Source organism: Desmodus rotundus, chromosome 7 (assembly GCF_022682495.2).
Source record: "Desmodus rotundus isolate HL8 chromosome 7, HLdesRot8A.1, whole genome shotgun sequence".
NCBI classification, from domain to species: domain Eukaryota; kingdom Metazoa; phylum Chordata; class Mammalia; order Chiroptera; family Phyllostomidae; genus Desmodus; species Desmodus rotundus.
This window is the reverse complement of record NC_071393.1, coordinates 116166395-116188234: the sequence shown is the minus strand read 5'-3', so window position 1 is coordinate 116188234 and position 21840 is coordinate 116166395. Positions and strand designations below refer to the sequence as shown.

Sequence of the window (21840 nt, the reverse complement as noted above, 5' to 3'; positions counted from 1 at the left end):
CTATTTATTTTTAAAGATTAATTCAAACATTACTACCTCGAGCCTTTCCTCCTTCCCTATCCCAACCAAGTAAAAAGAAATTCTTTCCTCTCATGAGTCTATTCCCTCATACTTTTATCCTAGCACCAGGACTTACCTGTACTTTTTCATCTACATGTTTCTCTTTCCCGCTGTAACACGGGTACCTTGAGGGCAGGATCATATCTTATGACATACCGGGTATGACCTTAATAAATATTGCTGAGTGAATCAACATAAAATAACAACCATCAAAGCTGTGAGCAGTCATCTGATTTATAAAAACATGTAACAAATATTAAAATGACAGAAAATACCATTTTCAAAGCAACATCAAAAAGTGAGTGTATTTAACCATACTTAGCTCATTACAGAGCAAAGGGGTGAGTGGAGCAGTAACAATTCATTCTGTAGCATGTTTAATAAACCGGCAACAGGGGAAGTCAGTTGAAGGAAAGCAGAGGAACTTCATCCTTTAAGCATTAGAACCGAGGGGCTCCATAATCATCTGGCATCCGCTCAATGTTGTATCTGATTAGGACAAAAAATTAACACTGGTAAGGAAGGTGGGTCCAGTACCCACCTAAACAGCCATCCTTTACTGACTGCAATACTCTCATCCTCACTCTGAGTCCTTTGTCAGTGGGAATATTTTAAGGGCTACCATAATGAGTGACATGAAGCAGAATGCTGACTTTAATACAATTTCTTTATTCTTCAAAGTCAGAAGGGTACAACTGGGGAAGCCAGGCACCGAGCCCAGGCAAGCCCGACTCCTTAGCCTGTGTTATTCCCTCTGTACTGTGTTCTCCTCGGGCTGAAAGGCTGGACAGTAATAGTTTGAAGACTGATACAGAAACATCCAAGAAGGATAAAGAGCAGTTTTTTGGTTTTGTTTTTTTTAAATAAGCTTTTAGTTTCCCAGAGGGGTGGTAATCACATGCACGAGGCTTTAAAAGGAATATTTCTAGCCAAAAAAGATTAGCTTGATTTGAATTACTGCTTTATGTTTAAAGCAACACGTTGCTCTCTTTCTTCTGGTAATCGTATTGTAACAACGGGAATTGCTGTCTCGTTCCTAAATCCTGGCTTTATCTTTTGCCTTTGTTCTTTTGTCTTATTTCTTCAACTACAACTATATAAACATTTGATGCAACAAATCTCTTTTAAACTCTTCTATAACCTGACCTCATTTTTTAATTGGTATCAACTATGTACTTTGAAGCACTTCCCCAAGAGGAAGTTCTCACCTATGATTAGAAATGTACATGATGGGAACTCCAGGGATCTTCCTGATTCTTCGTTTAAGGTCCCGGTCAACTGTGGCCACAATGTAACACTTGTGCTATATGAAACACACACAGAATTTATTGAGTCTACTTAGTGATACTATAATGGCACAACCACTGGCCAGTGTGAAGAATTAATTCATTTTCACAGTAAATAGCAAAGGCAAGGTTATAGTAATTTGTTGAGTAGGTACTATGATCTAGGAGGTCACATTTATAAAACATATTAATAAGTTGCCTGAACTGAATGTAGCTCTAAGAATCTTGAGTGGGGGGAAGATAGAAAAGCTAAAAGCTGCACACCATTTTTTGTCTCATAAGTGGAAGGGACTTTCACATCTGAGGTAGACAACTCCTTACTTTTGGGAAAATGCCCAGAGGGACTCCGGGCAAAGGCACAGTGAGTGCCTTAGGTTGGAGGGCACAGCCTTTGCCTTTCCCAGGATTGCAAGGATACTGAGGCCTCCCGGGGTGGAGGCAGGCTACCTTTTTGGCAGTGAAGCCAGAATAGGATTTCCAGGCCAAGTCTGAGCCTAGCAACTCTGAAAGAAGTAACATGTAGCTGCCAGCTGGGAGCTAACGTGTGTTGTACTTTATTCCCATCATACCAAATCTCCTGTTGAGTTTTATAAAGAGCTGTAGGCTGTGCTGTAGGGAACAAGGGGAAATACTGGCCACGCCCATGAGATGGAGTTGCTAAAGGGCTGACAATGGGGTCACCCAGGGAAGATGATGATCCTCAGCAGAGAGAGGCTCTTATAGGCAACCGGTAGCAGATGTTCTTGTAGTGCTTGACAAGAAAGCAAAAGCCCACTGATTCCAGGGTCCCTGTGAGAATGCATCTGGGAGACTTAGATGTAGCTGAGAAATACCTCTGGGTTAGGCATGGTAGAGAGGTACACAATTTCCTCATGGGGAAGTAAGTGGAAATAGAAGTGTAGTTTAGATTCACAGGGAGGTGCAATCTGATGTAAGCTGACCCTCGAACAACACGGGTTTCAACTGCTTGGGTCCACTTGTATGTGGATTTTTTAAACAAATACCTGTACTGTTTTTGTTCTGTGGTTGGGAGTTTGCAGAAGTGGAGAGCAGACCGTATGCATTGATCCACACCATTTTTTACACAGGGGACCTGAGCACCCACAGAGTTTGGTATCCACAGGGGGTCCTGGAACCAATCCCCCATGGATACCAAGGGACAACTTAAGTTTTGGGGGAATCAAAGGAGGTAACACAGATTTTTGACTGTGCAGGGGTCAGAGCCCCTAACCCTGTTGTTGTTCAAGGGTCAACTGTATTGTTGTCCACACTCACTCAATTTAACCATTTTGTAGAGAAGAGTTACAGAGTCAGGAATCAGTAAGTGCCCCAAATCACACACCTAGCAAATGCAGGTGCTGATATTTGAAACCCATGTCTCCTCCCCACCCCATGATCTTTCCATTACAGATAACAGTATACTTTTCCAGTCCACGTTCTCAAGTAAATGAGGACATCTACGCTTCCTATAAAGGGATTGTATGTAATTTTTTTTTTTACCATTTATGTTCCTAGATCCTTTTCTGACCATAAACAGTCAGGAGACAATAGCTTACCTTTTCTTTTTTAAAAGCACAAAGTAAACAATACCTGAGTTACTCTCTGCACTAAACAGTCATCCGCATAGGTCCCTTTGTGTGTGCATGGTAACCGTTCAAACCTGGGGTCCTTGGCGATCCTGGAGGGTTACAGAAGTGGGTTAAGGAAAACATTCTGGCAATCGGATGACTTTCTCAGACTCATTCAGTGAAGTAAGAGTAACACAATCTACGTGTAGATTTTAAGGCACCCTGCTTCTCATGAAGCGGACCACCTAATTGGAAAGACAACTTATAAAAAGGGAATTAAAACTTCCTCACTGACAGCTGGTGTGTCTTTGGTCATGTAATGTTCATAAAACTCTGAATCAGTATACTTCCATTTTACAGACGAGGTAGCAGATTCAGAGATGAAGTAATTTGTTTAAAGTAACCCAGCTGGAAAATCCGGGATTTAAAGCCAAATCAATTTTAACCCAACCAATTCATTTTTAGGAAGTTTTCTTACACATGTACAAGAATACAGGCACAAGGATGGCCACTGCAGCAAAGCTGATAACAGTGAAAAACTGGAAATAATACGAATATCCATCAACAAGGGAAAAGTTAAATACATTTTGGTGCTCCTATCCTATCAAAAAAATGAGGCAGGGTTGTAGGTATCAATGTGGAAGGACCTATAATAAACTGTTTAATAAACAAAATAGGCCACTGGATCTATCATTCAATTAAGAAAATACAATTCTTTTCTCTGATTCTCTAGATTTGCATTTGCCTGGAGAAATACATATTAACTATATACGAATCGTTTTCAATTGTCAATCTTAGGCTAAGAGAATGGACAAAGTGTGAGTATGGAGGGGGAATTTTATTTTTTATTTTACAGGGTGTGGCAGAAGTAGGTTTACAGTTATTTGTATGGAAAATAATACAATAACGAACAATGATACAAGAATAAACTCTGTTTTGCACACTCACAACTGTAAACCTATTTTTGCCCCACCCTGGAAGTATATGTCCATACTGTTGGCCGTTATCAAATCAAACAGGTCTTATTTTCACACAAGTCTGAAATAGAAAACCCAGGCCTGTGGTCCCAGGTCCGTGCTCTACTACACAATGACGACGAGTCACGAAATGAATAGAAATACAAGGCAGCACACAGGTACCACGTGCAGCAAAAGTATTCCACATCGCAGCAGTTCAGAGCTAGGTCAATGTGGGCTGGGTAAATCTGAAAAAAATTACATGGAGATAAAAATAAAATGAAGATAAAGGAATGTTCCAAGCAAAGTGGAGGCAGGCACATTCCAAATGGGGCGCCAGCCATCTGTAAAATGGTCTGGGTGTGTTCAGGGAAGAGAGAGAAGGTGTTCACGCAGAGCAAAGTGAGACAGGGCTGGAAAGGCAGGTAGAGGATAGACTGGGAAGAGGAGTCTCCAATGCCGGGCTGAGGCGTGGGAGCTCCAGGACACAGCTGATGGGGAATCATTCAAGCCTTCTCCAGGATAGAGGGTCACAGGCAAAGCTTTGTCTTAGGAAGACTAAACAGGACACACTGGAAGAGAGGGAGACTGGCTGGCTGCTGAGAGATGAGGTAGGCAATAGTCTAGGCTTTTGCTCTAGTTCTCCCTTTACTGCTGAAATCACTGATCTCTTCCTTCCCACTGATCTTTCCCAGAAACATATCAACATGGTACTTCATCCATCTTAAAAAAGAAAAAAAAAAATCCTTTTTACTTATACCAGCCCCTCCAGTTAACATCCCACGTCTCTGCTTTTCTTCATAGCCAAACTTGGTGCTTCCACTTATTGCTTCTCTTTTCTCCCCTTCCATTGTTTATTTTTAAATTATTTTTTAAATAATTGCCTCTTTATCCTTTTTTTATTCAAAGTATTTCAAGTATGTAAAAAGCATAAGGAATGAACTGTACCCACCATCTAGTTAAACATTACAGATAAAAAGAAGCCCCCTCTCCATTCCTAGTCTCTTTTTACCTCTCTACAAGTATTTATCAGTCCCACACAGATTTTACTGTGTATGTAAGATTACATATGTATGTGTCTGTAAACAATGGAGTTTGCATTAAACATTTTAAAAACAATCTATTGATTTGAGAGAGTGAGAAAGAGATTTGTTGTTCCACTTATTTATGCATTCATTGGTTGATTCTTGTATGTGCCTTGATCGGGGATTGAACTTGGTGTATCAGGATGATGTTCTAAACAGCTGAGCTACCCAGCCAGGGCCAAGTTTGCATGTTTTTAAACTATAGATAAATGATATGCTCTACGTATGTGCTTGCTTTCTTTTTTACATTGTCTTTGTGGTTTATCCATATTGACATATAACTCTACTTCATTCATTTTTACTCCTGCATAGTATTTAATTCATAAACATTCCACAATTTATTCATTATCTTAATAGATCTTTTAGCTGCCTGCCAGTTTTTGCTACTATACATGTAAAAAAATTCCAATGCTTGTCTCCAATAAATATATGTGAGCTTCTCTATGGCAGCCATCCTCCCCTGCCTTTTTTTTTTTTTTTTTTTTTTTACCAGACCTACAGTATGAAACACATTTTACCTACCACACAGTAAGCACATATATACACACACATATAAAAGTAAAAAAAAATTCTGTGATACAGGACTCAACCTGTGCTACAATGCATGCTGGGGTTTTATGTTTAGTTTAGTCTGTATTTCATTAAAAAGCACTTGCTGTGAACCATTATATAGACTTTGTAACCTCCAGGTTGTGATCCCAGGTTGGAAGACACAGTGCTATAAGGGTATGGACTACCTTGTTTCTATCAGGTATTACCGAATTGCTCTCCAAAATGACCGTCCAGTTTATATCCTTAGCAACCGAGTATGAGAATTCCCATTGCTTCACAGCCTCAACTATTTTTGGTATTGTCAAGCATAGTTTAATTCTTGCCAATCTTTTCGGTATGAAATGATATTTCATTGTGATTTTAAGGATTCTATCTTTGTCTTATAGGTCTGTAGCTTTTAAATATATTTTAAAAATAAACCCTTTGTTGATTATAATTGTTACTAACATCTGTGGCTTATCTTTTCACTTTGTTTATGGTGTCTTTTGTTATAGAGAAGTATTCAATTTCAATAGAATCAAACTGATTAGTTTCCGTTATGGTTTGTACTTCTTAACAAATCCCTGCCCACTCTAAAATCACTAAGGTATTCTCTATATTTTCTGTAAAAGTTTACACACTTAATCTACCTGGAATTGGTTTTTGTGAAAGAAGTGAGATCCTCAGCTGCAGGTAACCACTGGTCTGTATTCTATTACTACAGTTTTGCCTTTTCTAGAACTTCATATAAATGGAATCACATTGCTGGTGTGATGGACTGTTCTATTTCACGCCTATGACGATGGTTCCATGACTGTATACATTTGCCAGAGCCATCAAATGACACAATTAAACTTGGTGAATTTTACAGTATGTAAATTACACCTCTATAAAGGTCACACACACACACACACACACACGTCCACAGGTATACCTCGCACTTTGACTGGGTCTTTTACCCATGGCCGATTTTGTAACATCTCATATGGAGCATGTGGAAATAGTGATTCACTGAGTTACACAGATCTTCCAAATAGTGACACATTTCATTACATTATACAATATCAAAATACTCATACTCAATATCTTTACTGGTCTCAACAGAAAGGTCTTTAATATTGGGAAGGTGATAAGCTCATGCTTTTCCAAAACTCTAGTTTTCACTTGAAAACTTGAATTTTATCATTGATAACTAATACAGTAAGTTGTTTTCTTTGAGTGACAGGTTCACTGCATTTTTGAGAAAGTATTTGCTAAATACCAAAGTCTGAAAAATCGGTGTTTGTCTGTTGTTCTTCAAATAAAAACTATAGTCCATGAAAAAGCAGCTGGTTCAGGCCACCACTCAAACAAGCACACAAATGCTTTTCGCTGAGATGACCTTCACCCTGTGTTATCAGCAGAAGCGCCCTGGGTGTGCTTCACGTTATGACAAAGAACACTGACGTGTTCTCCAGGATTGAGAGTTAATAAACTGGACAAATTTCACTGTTTCGTCAAGAGCATTCTTTAAAAAAAAAAAAGATTTTATTTCTTTATTTTTAGAGAGGGGAAGAGAGGGAGAAAGAGAGGGAAACAATGTGTGGTTGCCTCTTGCGTGTTCCCTACTGGGGACCTGGCCCGCAACCCGGGCATGTACCCTGACCGGAAATCCATCCGGTGACCCTTTGATTTGCAGGTGGGCACTCGACCACTGAGCCACACCAGCCAGGATTCATGGAGTACATTCTTAAATGACTCTGGCTTTTTTTTTAAACTGCCAGTGGGTGGCAGTGAAAAATACGAAGACTACTAGCATTGTTTGGGCCCATTGCCTTGATTTGTTCTAAGGCACCGAACCAGCATTTCTGCCGTCAGTACAAATGTCAGCACACTGACAAAGGCGATGTCTTGGTATTATTACGAAAAGTTTCCCAGCTCCCTGCAAAGGTCTCTGAGACTTCTAGGGATAGAGGACCATACTCGGGGAACTGCTACTCTAAACTCGAGGGTACTTGCTAGAGTAACCTCAAAACTTAGAATATGAATTCTTAAACTGTGAGATTCTGATGGAGATGTCTAGATAAACTAATAGAAAGACAATTTCTAATTGAGAATCTAGAGGAACATAAAAGGTGGCCCAAAAGACCAATATGACCAAGTAACTTAGTTCAAAAACCTTCAGCTTACATTATTCACAATAGCCAAGACATAGAAACAACCTATTAAACTCAACTGAAAACTTGAAAAAAGAAAAAAGAAACATCCTAAGTGTTCTTCAACTTATGGTTAGATAAAGAAGATATGGGCATTACGTACATATATAACGGAATACTCAGCCATAAAAAAGGTGAAATATTGCCTTTTGCAAAAACATTAATAATAGATCTTGAGAGTATCGTGCTAAGCAAAACAAGACAAAAAAGGATAAAACCATCTGATTTCACTCATATGTGGGATATAAAAGAAAAAGCCACAAATGAATGAACAAAACAGACACACACAACAGTGTGGTGGTTACCAGAGGAGAAGGGGGCTCACGGAGGATGGAGACAGGAAAAGGCGTCAAATACACTGTGACGGAACACTAGACTCTGGGCAGTGAGCACACAATGGAGTACACAGGTGTGTTATAAAGTTGTACACCTGAAACATACAATGTCATTCACCAGTAAATTTAATTTAAAAAATGCCGAAGCTTAAAAATCTCTAAACTTCAATTGTCTATGTTCTTGACTATAGTTAACTAGTTTTCTATTTTTATTTACTCTAATCAGCCAAGAAATCTTTGGACAGCAAACAGATGGAGAACAGTCAAAGGAACCTTCAGTACACCGATCTAGAACAAATCTAGACTGGCCAGCTCCTTCCTACCTTAGAGCCACTCGATACTTCTGCCCCAGTTTCTCAATTTCAGCCATTACACAGTCCGTTATACAAGGTATACCTGCCAGGAAAAAAAAACTACGTTAGTAAAAGAACTCGTGAAGAAACTGATTTTACTCTCTCTGAATTACATCCTGCTCTGGATGAAGCAGAATAAGTACAGTGAAATGAACGGTAAGAACTGCAGGAGAACAAAATCCCTCTTTATAAAGAAACTAGTGAACTGTTCCAACCCCACACCACAGATTCCGTAACGTATCTGTCATAAACACATCTGGAGGAAAAAAGTATAAGCTGGATCCCTGTCATTGTTTTATATATTAATATCAATTCTAGATGAAAAAAAATTTAAATGTGAACCAAAAAGGAACCTAAAATTAACCAAAAAAAAAAAAAAGTAAATCCGATCACAAAAAAGTATAAAACTTCTCTTTGACAACCATCAAACTAAAAGACATACTAAAGTAAAATAAAAATAAAATTGGGAAATATATTTCTACACATTTCTCAAAGGGCTAATTTCCTTAGTATATTACAAGCTTATAATAGCTCAGCATTATGTGCTGTTTTCCAGACATTATGCTAAGCACTTTACAAGGATTATCTCGTTTAATCTCTAGAACAATTCTCACCAGGTAATGCTGTTATTATTATCATCATCCCCATTTTATAGACGCGGAACCTGAGGCACAAAGAAGTACCCAGACAGCAAAGGGTGAAGATGAGAGTTGAACCGGGACTGTCAGAGTGCAGACTGGCTTCTTAACCACCACGTCACATTTCAGTTCAGAGAAGAAGACATACAAATGGCCAGGGAGCATAAAGGGGCTCAATCTTATTATAAGGAGATATTACTTGAAACAAGATTTTATTTTCTATCTGTTAGAGTGGCAAAGATTCAACAGACGAAAATACCCAATATTAAGGAAACAGGTATTTTCACACAAAGTTAGTAAGTATATAAAAACCACACAACTATTTGAGGGCAATTTTGCAATACCTATTAAAATAAAAATATATACGTACCCCCTGATATTGCAGTATAGCTCTAGAAAATGTATCTTAAAGAAATATTTCACTCTAACAGATATATTCACAAATTCACTACAGGCTTGTTTATCACAGGGCCTCCAAATGTCTAACAAAATATTGGTTTTTTTTTTAAATGATAAACAATAGGCCCTGGCTGGTGGCTCAGTGGATTGAGTGCCGGCCTGTGAACCAAAGGGTTGCCAGTTCGATTCCCAGTCAGGGCACATGCCTGGGATGCAGGCCAGGTCCCCAGTAGTGGGTGCATGAGAGGCAACTACACATTGATGTTTCTCTCCTCTTTCTCCTTCCTTCCCCTCTAAAAATAAATAAAATTATAAAAAGTAGAAAACTATGTAACTTTAAAAGGAATGAGGTACATCTGCAAATACTGTCACAGAAAAACATTCGTGATACAGTTTTTCAATATAAATAGCAAGCAGAAATGAATAAATGTGATCTATCCCTGCAACAGAATATTATTTGGTAATAAAAAGAATTGATATAGCCTTTACCATAGATGACTTTGAAAATGCTATGCTAAGTGAAAGAGGACCAAATATTTTGATCCCATATTAATGAAATGTCCAGAATAGGCAAATCTATACACAGAGAAAGCAAATTCATGGCTGCCAGGGATGGCGGGAAAGGGAAGAGTTGAAGGCTGATGGCTAAGGGGTTCACACATTTTTCTGGATTAGTGAAAATGTTTTAAAGGTCAACTATGAATACACTAAAAACCATAGAATTGTATACTTTAAATGGGTGTATTGTATACTATGTGAAGTACATCTCAACGCAGTTTAAAAAAAAGCACAAACGTAAGTAGTAATTAATGTGTGATCCATTTTTATTAATAAAAGAAACAAAACTAACTTCCACCCTAGAGAGACTGTATATGAATTTTTTTAAATTGTCCCTCTCTGAGGTAAGGCATTATTATAGGGAACTTCCATTATTTTTTATGCTGTGTTTTCAAGTACATCAATACTTTTGAAAGCAGACAAGAGTTAAGAAATTTTAAATTAAGGAATAATGCCCAGAAGAAAGAGCAGTTGTAAAATAAAGGTATAAAGTCAGTAAGATCAGATCATCATGGAATCAGAGAGCAATAGAGGCCTTGAGAAGATCAATTTCAGGGCCATGTAGCTGTGAAACAAGCAAGGGCTTGCATCTGGGCAGGGAAGTAGGCCCAGGAAGATCATTATGAAGAAACACAAAGTAACAGAGAAGAGCATTCACGGGTAGGAAAGAAAGCTGATGGGAAGCTAACTATTTCTCATTGTTGGAATATCTCATGGAAATGGAATATACCGGGACCTATGAAAAGGTCCATGGGGCATCTTAAAGGCAAGAAGATAAAGGCCTTCCTTCAGGAATAGGCGCAAGTGAAGAAAAATTAAGTAAGCAGAGAATAAAACAATTAAGTTAATCTCCTAAGTAACTGAGTTTGCACTTAAGATGTTTCTTTAGCCTTTACTTCCAGGTATTATGTTTGTTACACAAGAGACTGCAGAAAGTGGTATTCTCCTTAATAAGCTTGTTTTCAGAAAAGGCATTATAGCTGTACTCTACAAGTATCCATATCTAGGGAAAGCCTAACTATAGGGCTAAAGCTATCGTAGACAATCATCATCTAGGCAATAAGAGTGGAGCTATGGTGTCCAGGAAACAATTCACCGCCAAAGGGCCACGTTTGAACCCTCGATCCATCTCATTTATAAGTAGGTCACGGCATTCCTGAGAAGCTGGAGATGCAGCTGAGACAACTATGAGAAACACCATGGGAATACGATACATCCACCAAGTTCACTGTCTTTCCTCATACAGGGCCTCCCCAGTCCACTTCTACAGGCACGACAGTGCTCCAGCTTCAGACTAAGCTTTATTATTCCTAAGAGATTTTTTAAAAATTGAAAGTATTACACGTACATGGCTTTAAAAAGAACTACAGAAAGGTCTATATGAACAAGTAACAATCCTCTGAAACTTTCCCATACCACCGATTCTGATCCTTAAAAGATAACTACAATATTTCACTCACTTGGAGGTTACCTTCGTATGTTAATGTAACAACCTTATGCAGTCACTCTTTCTATTCATTAATTTTATGCATTTAAAGAATTGAGCTCTCTTACCTATCATACTCTTACACCATCCTGCTAGTTTTAATCAATCAACATTTATATTACCATCACTCTATAATGTTCATAATATAGTATCTTTTAAATATTAAAGGAGGTGCAAAATTTTTCTTCTGATTATAATTTATTCTTTATAACAAAGTATAAGTTTAATTTTCATTTGTATCTTTAACTAGATGCCTGCAAAACATTGGGTTGGCCAAAAAGTGTGTTTAATTTTTTTCTGTAAAATAAAAGATGTATTTTCCATTTTCACCAATAACTTTATTGATTTGGACATTTTGATGATGTCAGCTATCACCCATGTGATAGAGCATTGACTGTCCTCAGTTAATGTCTTAATTTTATCACTATCAACTTCAACTGGCCTACCCAACCGTGGAGCACCGTCTAGGGAGAAATCTCCAGCAGGAAACTTCGCAAACCACTTTTGACAAGTTCAGTCAGTCACAGCACCTTCTCCACACCCTGCACAAATCTTCAGCTGTCATAATACAATCTAACAAAAGTGTTTCCAATGAATTTAAAGACAATTAAGCTTTACCAGAGTCATCATAGAGAAAAAAACCTATGAACTTTTTGGCCTACCCAATATTATAAATATAAACCCACCACAAAATGCAACAGATCTCACTATTAGGAAGTTATTCCCTGTACTTGGCCTAAATTTTCTTATTCCTGCTCATGAAAGTGAGGGAAGATCATTTGAAGGAAGGGACATCCAAATACATAAGGGGTATTAATGGTAAACTGCATAACTAGGTGTAAATAAACTACCCAGATCCTTTGTGGTACAAAGAAATACCAAATTGAATAAACTAGCAATCAGTGACCATCATCACTTCTGGTTCTGTGATGGTAAATGACAAAAAGCTTCCTCCACAATGTAAAAGAATATATACACTGAGAAATATAATAAAATTTTATTTATCCTAAAGAAAATTTCCCTATGTTCAAAATTGATGCCAATAATGACCCAAGAACACTAAATATTTTCTGAATTGTGAAAGTTTAATTATTCCCAGTCAAGTTTGCATTGTATTTCAATTCACTGAAAATGTTCATTGCTATGGTGAGCACATTAAATGCCCAGCATCAAAGTTAACCAGAACCCCATTCCCCTCTTTTCACGTATTTGGATAAATGCGATTATTTCCGTACAAACGTCACAGAAATGTGAAAGTATGACACTCACACTTGGCATAGAGACAGTCCATCATTGACTGCACCAAGTCCAGTTTAGCCTTGATGGAAAAGTTGATAAAGTTGGTATCAACCAGGATGTGGTAAGGTGGGCCCAGCTGTGTGTTATATTGGAAGAATAAGCAGGAAGAGTATTGGGGGCTGAAAGAAAAAGAAACAAAACATAAAGTAATATGTACATTGATACTTCGGTATCAACAAAAATAAGTTCCTACTTGGAACAGTTTGCTATAGATTAAACTCCTTTTTGTTCTTGGAAATAAATCCTGTGATTTATCCGTCACCACTTTAGGGCAAAATGAGAAAAATAAGAAAAATCTGAAGAAGCTTCATAAAGTTAAGTGTGTTTATTGAAAAGGAGTAACCTTTATTCTGAAGATAGTACAGCCTTACTATTTTTCTGATGATACATTTTCTCTTTTCTGAAATGCCTGTGTGTTAAACAATGGCAATTAAGAGCATTTGAGACCTTGCTTTCTGGCATATGTAATTAGTTTGGCTCAAATAAATTCATTTTAGGGAATGAATTTTACTGCCATGAAATCCAAAAGCCTTTGGACCACTCTAGTTGGTATATGCTCGTTAATACCACTTTTGTTTGCATGGTTGTGTACTTACAAGTGACTGGGCAAATCAGTCAGGAAAGCCTAGATTTCTAAGAGGTTTATGGCTTTAGCATGTTTTAAAGGAAAACTTGAAAATGTTGATTACTCACACTTCTCTTTCCTTGAGTGCACTAGGATCTTTCTTTTCTTTCTTTTTAGGTTTTAATCTATCCTTTTCTTTACTAGGAAAAAAAAAGTAAATTAAATGCAGACGATAAGAAAAAACAATAGCTGTTACAATTTCATTCAAAATTCAAAGTTTCTTGTCTTCAGAGGAAATCTTATTTTGTAACTACTTTACATTAATATAAGCATGCTTTTTTATATTAACATAAATATATTTTTGGCCACAAGTAATTGTGGGAAGTAGCCTTAAATTAACATAATTAATTCACTAGACATAATTAAATAAAAAATCTCCACTAATAACTCAAAAATTATTAATGGATAAATATATGTTAGTTATACTATCATTTCTTTCTTAGTCAGAAGCTCTCATCAAGGACCAAAATCCACTTCCAAGCAGTGGGTAAAAACGCTGACATTTATCTTCTGAAGACTCAGACGCTTCAACAGTAGGGAGGGGGGAGGAACCTCCACACACCTTTTATAAAGGGTTAATATATAACAATATATATACACACAATATTTAACCTTTAACTAGAAATGAAATATTTTCAATGGGAAAATTTCCTAAATACTACAAATAAAACACATACTAAAGGCTGTAAATACAATCCAGTAACTGTGAAGCCGCTGACGACCATTCCATTGTACTCAGGCTCTTAAACACAATGAAGGTCAGTCCTTATTTAATAACTTTGCCTATTCTTCACCGAAGCAGGGAGCCTTTTAAGTCCTTCTTACAATAGGAAATATCATTCTACTCTCTTCTTCCATTATGAGATTTACAAAATGAAGACATCTAGACGTTTCCCATTCTGTCTTTCCCATCCCATTCACCAGTGTACTCAACTCAGTAGCTATGAGGATGTTATACGCCTGACTAGCTCATGCTATGTAGATCGAAGACACAATAATATTAAAAGTGGATACAAAACAACAACAAAAGTTTTGCTACTTATCCCCTCGTGACTTCTGCACTCTGGGCAGTCTATGAGCTCAGCTGATTCCAGACACTCACAGCCTCTGATCTCTCAGACTAAGCATTCGCTTCATGGTCGCGTATTTCCTTGTTTTCTTTTGCTTCCCCTGGAAATAGAAAGTTTAAAGTTAAAAGAGTAGAAAATACACCCCATGTTCTTGAGTTCCTCCTTTTCTTCTGTCCACTCCTTTCCCTTCTCCCTTCAAAAACCCAGCTCTTTCTGCCCTAACCCAGCCCTATGGCTCCTAGCTAGAGCATAACAGGCCCCGCTTGAAGCACTTTAAGAATTAAGATTAGAATGAAAATAAGGAAGTGTGGAGGAAATCTGGCCAGGGGCTGACTCTCTGAATTTTCGCCCAAAATATAGTTTGACAAAGTCTCTTCTCCAAACCCCCTCTCTCACCATGATCACGCCGCACTCTTGTTTCTTCCGGAATTACCATTGCGCGACACTTTTGCGTCATCCAATGCTACTTCCGGAAAAGGATAGCCCGGAAGCGGAAGTCGCTTTGGGAAACTTAAAAGCCCCGAGCCGGTTCCCAGCCCTGGAGGAGAACTGTAGTTGGATCTCCCGTCGGGAGGGTCGAGGGCAAGGTCTTTTGCCGTGCGTTGCTGCCGCCTCTCTGGGCGGCAGAGCTGGGACGTCACCGCGCTGCAGCCTCCAGCTCTGGTAACGTTTCTCTCCTTCACCACTCCCGCTCGGGGCAGAGTCCAAAGGACCTTTGCTGCCCCAGAGGTCCAGGGAGAGGGAGGACAGGGGAGGAATTCTGGGTTGTCAAGTAGTTTGGGGAAACACATTCTCCTCATCCCACACAGCGCTGGGCATCAGGTCTCTATCGTGCAGCTCGGAGGCTCAGGTTCCTACTTGGGTCTCCCAGCCGGCGTCGTACTTCGTGCAGCAGGGTGGACGGTTCTCAAGAATCTTCCCGAGTAAATACCGTGAATGCCTGTCGGTGAAGAGAGGGGATGAAGCAGCGTTTGAGGGTTTTCTTTAGACTATCTGTAGAAAATTGGGGCCATAATCTTGTATATGTTACTAGTTACCAAGCCAGGAAAATGGTGGGAAGTAATTGACATTTATTGTGAAGCCTTGATGTGTCATCCTTAATGGAAAAGAGAGAGTTTTGGAGAACAAGAAGGGAAAGGTAACTTTCATTTTTTGAATACCTGTTATGTACTCCGGTGATTCTTAACCTTTTGGAGATCACGTCCCCCTTGAGAGTTTGTGGAAAGCCAGGGACGATTCTTTTTTAAATAGGCACACAGACAGTATTTGTCACAGTTTATGAGACTCGTGGACTCTGAAGTCCATCTGTGGACACCCTAGGTGTCTGTGAATGTATCCGTATTTTGTATACTGTACTTGACACTTTATAGTTGTGTTCTTTGACCTTCAGAATAACTTAAGTATCCTCATTTTACATATGGTGAAACCGAGGCTCAGACTTACTCAGGGGTTGGTTTGAGTAGAAAGCCTGTACTTTTCTTACTGCACAAAGCTATCTGAGTGTTTGAGATCCAAAAAGGTTTTTAGGTTAAAATTAAAAAAAGCTGACCATTGCATGACCCTTACTATTAAACAGAGTATGTTGGTTAACATGAACTTTGGGGTCTGGCTGATGGGGCTAAAATCCACGCTCTGCTTCTTACTAGTTATATGACCATTGGGTGAGTTAATCTGTCTGTGCCTCAGTTTCTTCGTCTGTAAAATAGAGACGTCGTTAGGGCTAAATGAGTTAAAATGTGAAGTCCCGAGAATAGTGCACCCACCACAACTAAACCCTGTTAAAGTGTTTTCTATTATTTTCATTGTGTCTTCCAACAAGGAGTATGTAGTGTTGGTGGAATTTTATGTTGATTGTATTTTAATACAGTTGCTCTATTTTGGTACTTGAATGTTTTGATAGCCTGAAGAACCTTATTAAGTTTTCAGTTCTTGAAAAGCCCAATTGAAGGATGATTACTCATGTTGAGTTGAGTTCAGACAGTTTTTGTTCTCCTGCTTCTTTCTCTTTTAGACGTATGTGCATTTAGATAACTTTGCAGTTCACATGTATGACTTTGTAGGCTCTGAATTTTTGATGTTGACGTAGTTTTACTATTGAACTATCTACAGATACTGTATGTGCCTCTTGCAGTCACCAGAAGTTCCTAATCTTTTCAGAACAGCTTGTCAGCCAAACCGCCATGTATGGGTAGAGCTGACAGTGACCACTTTTTTTGATACATAAGATCTTCTGGGTTATTAGGCAATAAGCTTTTTAAGTGAACATAACCAGTTGTTTGTTTTTTTAAACATTTGGAGAATGATTAGTATATATAGGTTTAGAGGGAAAATCACATACAATTAAATAGTCACTGGCATTTAAATTCGGGCATTGGAAAACTACAAAAACACTCACCTGGTAATGTGTCCTCTGAAGTTTGGAATCCATGAACGGTAATAAATTTTTAAAAAACAAACCAAGTGGTGTGTAATATCTATTCTGAGAATTTTCTGATTTCCTTGATTGTTAATACTTGATAGGGAGCTGGATTAGTGTAGGGACGCCGTGGGGGATGAGAACACTCTTAGAGAAAGGTGTTTGTTGCATGGTAACTTTATTGCAATCTGAGATTCTTAAGGTCTAAGATTCAAGTACTCAGATGCTCTATAGCATGTTTTGATGGTGATGGAAGGAGGAGGTCTCGTTGCTTTGTGTTGGGTGGGAGCAGAAAGTAATTACTTTGATTGCACACTTGTGAGAAATAAATGAGTATATCATATTTTTGGACCATAAGACACACCTAGGTTTTAGAGGAGGAAAATAGGAAAAAAATTTTTTGAAGCAAAAAATGTGATAAAATATTTAATAACATAAATAACATAATATTTCACCAATGTAAATGTAAACAGAACTTGACACACCCCCGTTTTCCTCCCAAATTTGGGGGTGGGGGGAAGGTGCGTCTTATAGTCTGAAAAATATGGTAGCTCTTCTCAGCAGTCAAGAGGGTGGTTTTGCATTTTTTTGCAGTCTTGAATGGAAAAAATTGCTCAAGGTATTCATCCGACAGTTTAAACTCATAATTGGGCTCAGACTTCATCCCCTTTACAAATTGGTCTAACTTACCCATTTAAGTTGGTACCAAATTTCTTTGTAAAATTCTGAATGGTGAAAGATTCCACAAAGAATATCTTGTAATTCCTTGTTACAAAGTTAGAGATTTTTCATTTTTTATGGCCATCAAGGGGAAAAAATTAATTCACAGATATTTTCTCTATTTTTAATTTATGGTTTTTACACATATTTTTATCTCATGTGGCCTGAGGGTTATTTTTTTTTTCTCAAAAAACATTAGTTGCTGTTGATTATTTTTCAGTTAAGTTGATTGCCTCCTAGATGTGGTAGCATGGTGTACAGTGTGCTTTGCTCCCAAGGTATTGATTTTTTAAAAATATTTTATTTATTTATTTTTAGTGAGAGGGGAAGCGAGGGAGAAAGAGAGGGAGAAAAACACCAATGTAAGAGAAAAACATTAATAGGTTGCCTCTTGCACGCCCCCAGCGGGGGACCTGACCCGCAGCCCAGGCATGTGCCCTGACTGGGAATCCAAATGGCGACCTTTCAGTTTGTGGGACGATGCCCAACTCACTGAGCTACACCAGTCAGGACCCAAGGTATTCATATTGAATTGGTTTGTAAGGATGCTTCAGAGGTACATCGCTGCTGAGTATTCATTCCTTTAGGAGGCATTTATTGAGGGCCCGTTCTGCCCTAAGCAATGTGCTGGTTTCTCTTCAAGAGCCCAGGCCTGAATGGAGAAAGATTTGTGAACAGATAAAGTATGGTAGGTGATTGACAGAGATATGCAAATTAAAATATTTTAAAGGATTTACTCTGTTAATTTTTCTGAAAGTGGTCTGGGTTAGAGTACTGTTATATAATATTTTTTAATACTATAACAGATCAAATTGTGTGACCTTAATGGATTCTAGTATATCATTTTACCTTTTAAGTCACTTTAGCCATCAAATAGCTTAGGTTTAAACTTGTTCTCTTTCTTTGGTTTCTTTTTCTTTGAGGGGGTTCATGAATGTTTATCCCTCACTGATACTCTTTTCTATAGTGTTCAAGCTTTTGAGATAGTTTATCTTACCGTGGTTTGTGTGTGTGCTTGAGGCCCTGATACGGTGTTATGTTGTTCCTGGTGGGACTCTTGAAGCCTGTGCTGAAATGATGGTTTAATAGAAAGAGGTATTCATTTACTTACAAGAAACCGAATAGCCATGGTAGGTATGTTTTGTCACGTAGCTCGAACTGAACAGTACCATATGATTTTAATATGGATTTTTCTTACCTTGAATAGTTGAGGGATTTGCTTTTCAGAGCTCGTAGCTGATGCCCTCATTTCAGTGCAGTTTGCTTCTTGGTGTTGAGATGTTAATAGTCAGCATCTGTTCATTGTATATTCTGCTCATTATCCTTTTTGGCCAGACATCAGGTAAAGGTAATCTACTAATATGTAACATACGTTTTCATCAGTGTCTGCTTGTTTTTATCCAGAGATCCAACCCAGGTTATTTAAACCCCTCTCTTGTCCACTAAGGAAAGTTCAACTCCAAAGATTCCCCCTGGTGTATGTGGTGAAGCTATTAGGAAAAGAAAATAATTAAAACCTCCCAACAGAGATACAGTTTTTCATGGTTTGGTAAAGAAGGAAATCCAGCCAGGCTGCCTAAATGGTTCATAGTAAGGAATTGAAAAGGATTTAAAAAAAACATTTCAATCAAACATGAACTTGAATTGGGGCAGTAACTAGGAAGGCGTCATCAGAATGCTGAGGGGTAGTGAGAATGTAAAGTGGGGAACCATGTGTAATATTTTGAAGCTGTTTTATTTTGGAATAATTTTAGATTTATAGAAGAGTTGTAAAGGTGGTACAGAGTTCCTGTAAACCTTTCGCCCAGCTTCCCCTGATGTTGTCTTACGTACCCACGGTGCATTTGTCACATCTAAGAAATTAGCGTTAGTACAATATTATTAACTGAACTACAGACTTTTTCTGGATTTTCCACTGATACCCCTTTTCTGTCTCAGGATGCAATCCAGGATACCACATTGCACTTAGACCATGTGTACTTTTGATAGCGAGGTTGGGGTTTCCAGAAAGTGAGCTGTTTCTGTGCCACGTATGTGACCCAGGAATCTCTTGCTGAACGGAGAGAGCTATTAACCATGGGAATAAGCGATCCTGCACAGGGAGCGCCTTGTGCCCCTTGGTTCCCAAAGCACTGCTAACTCAGTGGGAGAGTTGTCTTTGCTCCCAGGAGCGTGGTACGAGGTTTTCTGAGAAGCCAAGAGCTGATCCTGATTGGGGGACCCTTCCTGGGCTCTACCAACACTGTGTGCTCATCTCATAGATTTTCCTACATGGGGCTATCACATCATTTTCTTGTCTGTCTTCTTACTAGCCGGTATGTTTCTAGGGGGTCAGGGACTGTCTTACTCATTTTAGAACCCCCAGGGTCAACATAGTGCTTGGCCCGTGGTTCTTGATGCACATTTGAAGAAATTAACACATCCTTGTGTTGGTAACATTGGTTATTAGGCCAACAGAAGTTTTGTTTGGATACCTTAAGTGTTGTCTCTTCTTTAAACCGAGCCCTTTGGGTCGCCATTTCTGTGGCGAGTTGACTTAGCCTTCCTGGAGTCTTAAACAAAGAACTATAGAATGCTCATTTAAGGCTGCTCTTCCTTCTGATTATATAAATAATTTATTTTCCTTAAAAAGTGAGAGTAGAATTAAAAGGAATGGATGGTGGTAGAGGTAAAAAACTGGTTAGCTTTTAAGTATACGTGTGACAATTTTAGTCCCACCCCCTGGGCTGTAGATCTGGCTATTTGCCTGCCATTTCATGCAGAGTTAATGAAATAACAACTTTGTAGACTGATTGAGGGAGACAGGTTGTCAGATTCAGAGAATTAGTTTAAAATTTTTTCTGTGATAGCCAAGAATCAGTGGCCCAGGGTCACTTAAGCATGAAAGCCGCCATGGTATGGGAACTCGGGGGCCAGTCGGGCAAACAGACAAAGCATTGGGACAGAGGGAGCTGTAAACAGGAGCTGCTGTTCCCCTGATGAGACGAGTGACTGTGACACTGGTGGGGCATAGATAAGCCAGTTTTCTATTTTTTTTCCTCTAGGTATCTCACAAAGATACAACATGAGCAGTGAGTAAATTGCCGCTTCTCCCTGTTTTACTCACATTAGCTTAGAATCCCTTTTTCTACTTTCTCAGAATTGCTGAGAATGGCAAACTGTATTCCAGGGGTGCAGTTGAATCTAAACTGTGCTTTTGTGTATATTACTCATTTCATTTTGAGGCTGAAATGTACATTTTGAGTCTAAAAATTTACCATTATCTTGGTGAACCTAACCTTTAAAGCCTAAATTTTCTTTTAACCAGGGAATGGTAACTTTTCCAGCCTCCTCTCAGGTTAGAGTGATTCAATATGGTGAGAATGGTCTTATAAAAGCTTCCCTTTAAAACCAGAAGGGTAAGTAGTTCATTGTCACTGTCTTAACTTGAGAGGTGCGTGCTCTGGGTTTTGGAATTTTGTTGTTGTTTTAAGAACCAGCATCAGGCTTCCAAAGGTTTTATGTCAGTTTGAAGAGAATTGAGGGACTAAAACCTTGGCTAAATTTAGAAATTCAGTACCATTTGTTAGGTTGAAGAGGGGGAAGATCTGTTAAAAGATAAAAATCTTTCCAAATTCTGAAATAGACTTAAATAGTGCTTGGTAATGTAGAAGTTGAACTTGAAAGAAACAAAGGGATAATAAAACTAATTATAAGATAAATGGAATGCAAATTTTAAAACTCAAAATTTTTGAGAAGAGCCCTGGCCAGTGTGTCTCAGTTGGAGCATCGTCCTGTAACTGAAAAGTTGTGGGTTTGATTCCCTGTCGGGGCACATGCCTGAGTTGCAGGTTCGATCCCCAGTCTGGGCATGTCCAGTTCTCATCTGGATGCACGCAGGAGGCAGCCGGTCGATGTTCCTCTCTTCCCCTTCTCTCTCTCTAAAAGCAATGAACAAAATGTCAGGTGAGGATTAAAAAAGTTGTTTTGAGAAGATATTGTCTTTTATGAAACTTAGATAAAATTTCTAGAAGAAAATCTTTGTGACCTTTAGTTAAACAAAGATTTTAAAAAGAAATGTGACACAAAAAACACAAACTATAAGAGGAAAAAATTGATAAGTTGGATTTCAGCAAATTAAAAACTTTTACTCTTGTTTTTAACCCTCACCCGAGGATATATTTGAACCAAACAAGTCTTTGGTGTACGGGTGACGCTCCAACCCACCAAGCTACCTGGCCAGGGCACAACCTTTGCTCTTTTTATGCAACACTGTTAACA

The 21840-nt window shown here is 38.5% G+C and overlaps 2 protein-coding genes across 6 annotated transcripts in view; one reads left to right on the top strand and one right to left on the bottom strand.

Moving 5' to 3' along the window:
* Positions 1 to 337: 337 nt before the first annotated feature.
* FCF1 (FCF1 rRNA-processing protein) lies at positions 338 to 14961 on the bottom strand. 3 transcript variants are annotated; one of them, XM_024568301.3, is made up of 8 exons: positions 14841 to 14961; positions 14477 to 14544; positions 13443 to 13514; positions 12720 to 12868; positions 8340 to 8412; positions 2937 to 3024; positions 1269 to 1363; positions 338 to 549 (listed from the first exon to the last, which is right to left on the bottom strand). In XM_024568301.3, exons 1-8 carry the CDS (start codon positions 14841 to 14843, stop codon positions 501 to 503), a joined length of 597 nt encoding a protein of 198 aa, XP_024424069.2. In that variant the 5' UTR covers positions 14844 to 14961; the 3' UTR covers positions 338 to 500. The 3 variants fall into 3 exon arrangements, with proteins under 3 accessions (XP_024424069.2, XP_053783931.1, XP_053783930.1); XM_053927956.1 differs by lacking the exon at positions 13443 to 13514; XM_053927955.2 differs by lacking the exon at positions 14841 to 14961 and having other exon boundaries at positions 14477 to 14638.
* A 21-nt stretch (positions 14962 to 14982) lies between these two features.
* Positions 14983 to 21840, top strand: part of AREL1 (apoptosis resistant E3 ubiquitin protein ligase 1) — a 37638-nt gene continuing 30780 nt past the window's right edge. The window contains exon 1 of one of the 3 annotated variants that reach the window (XM_045201376.3): positions 14983 to 15107. The gene's annotated coding sequence lies outside the window, so the exon portion shown is untranslated. Of the gene's footprint in view, positions 15108 to 15239; positions 15583 to 21840 lie in introns of those variants that run through there. The other 2 variants (XM_024567743.3, XM_045201375.3) reach the window with 2 other exon arrangements.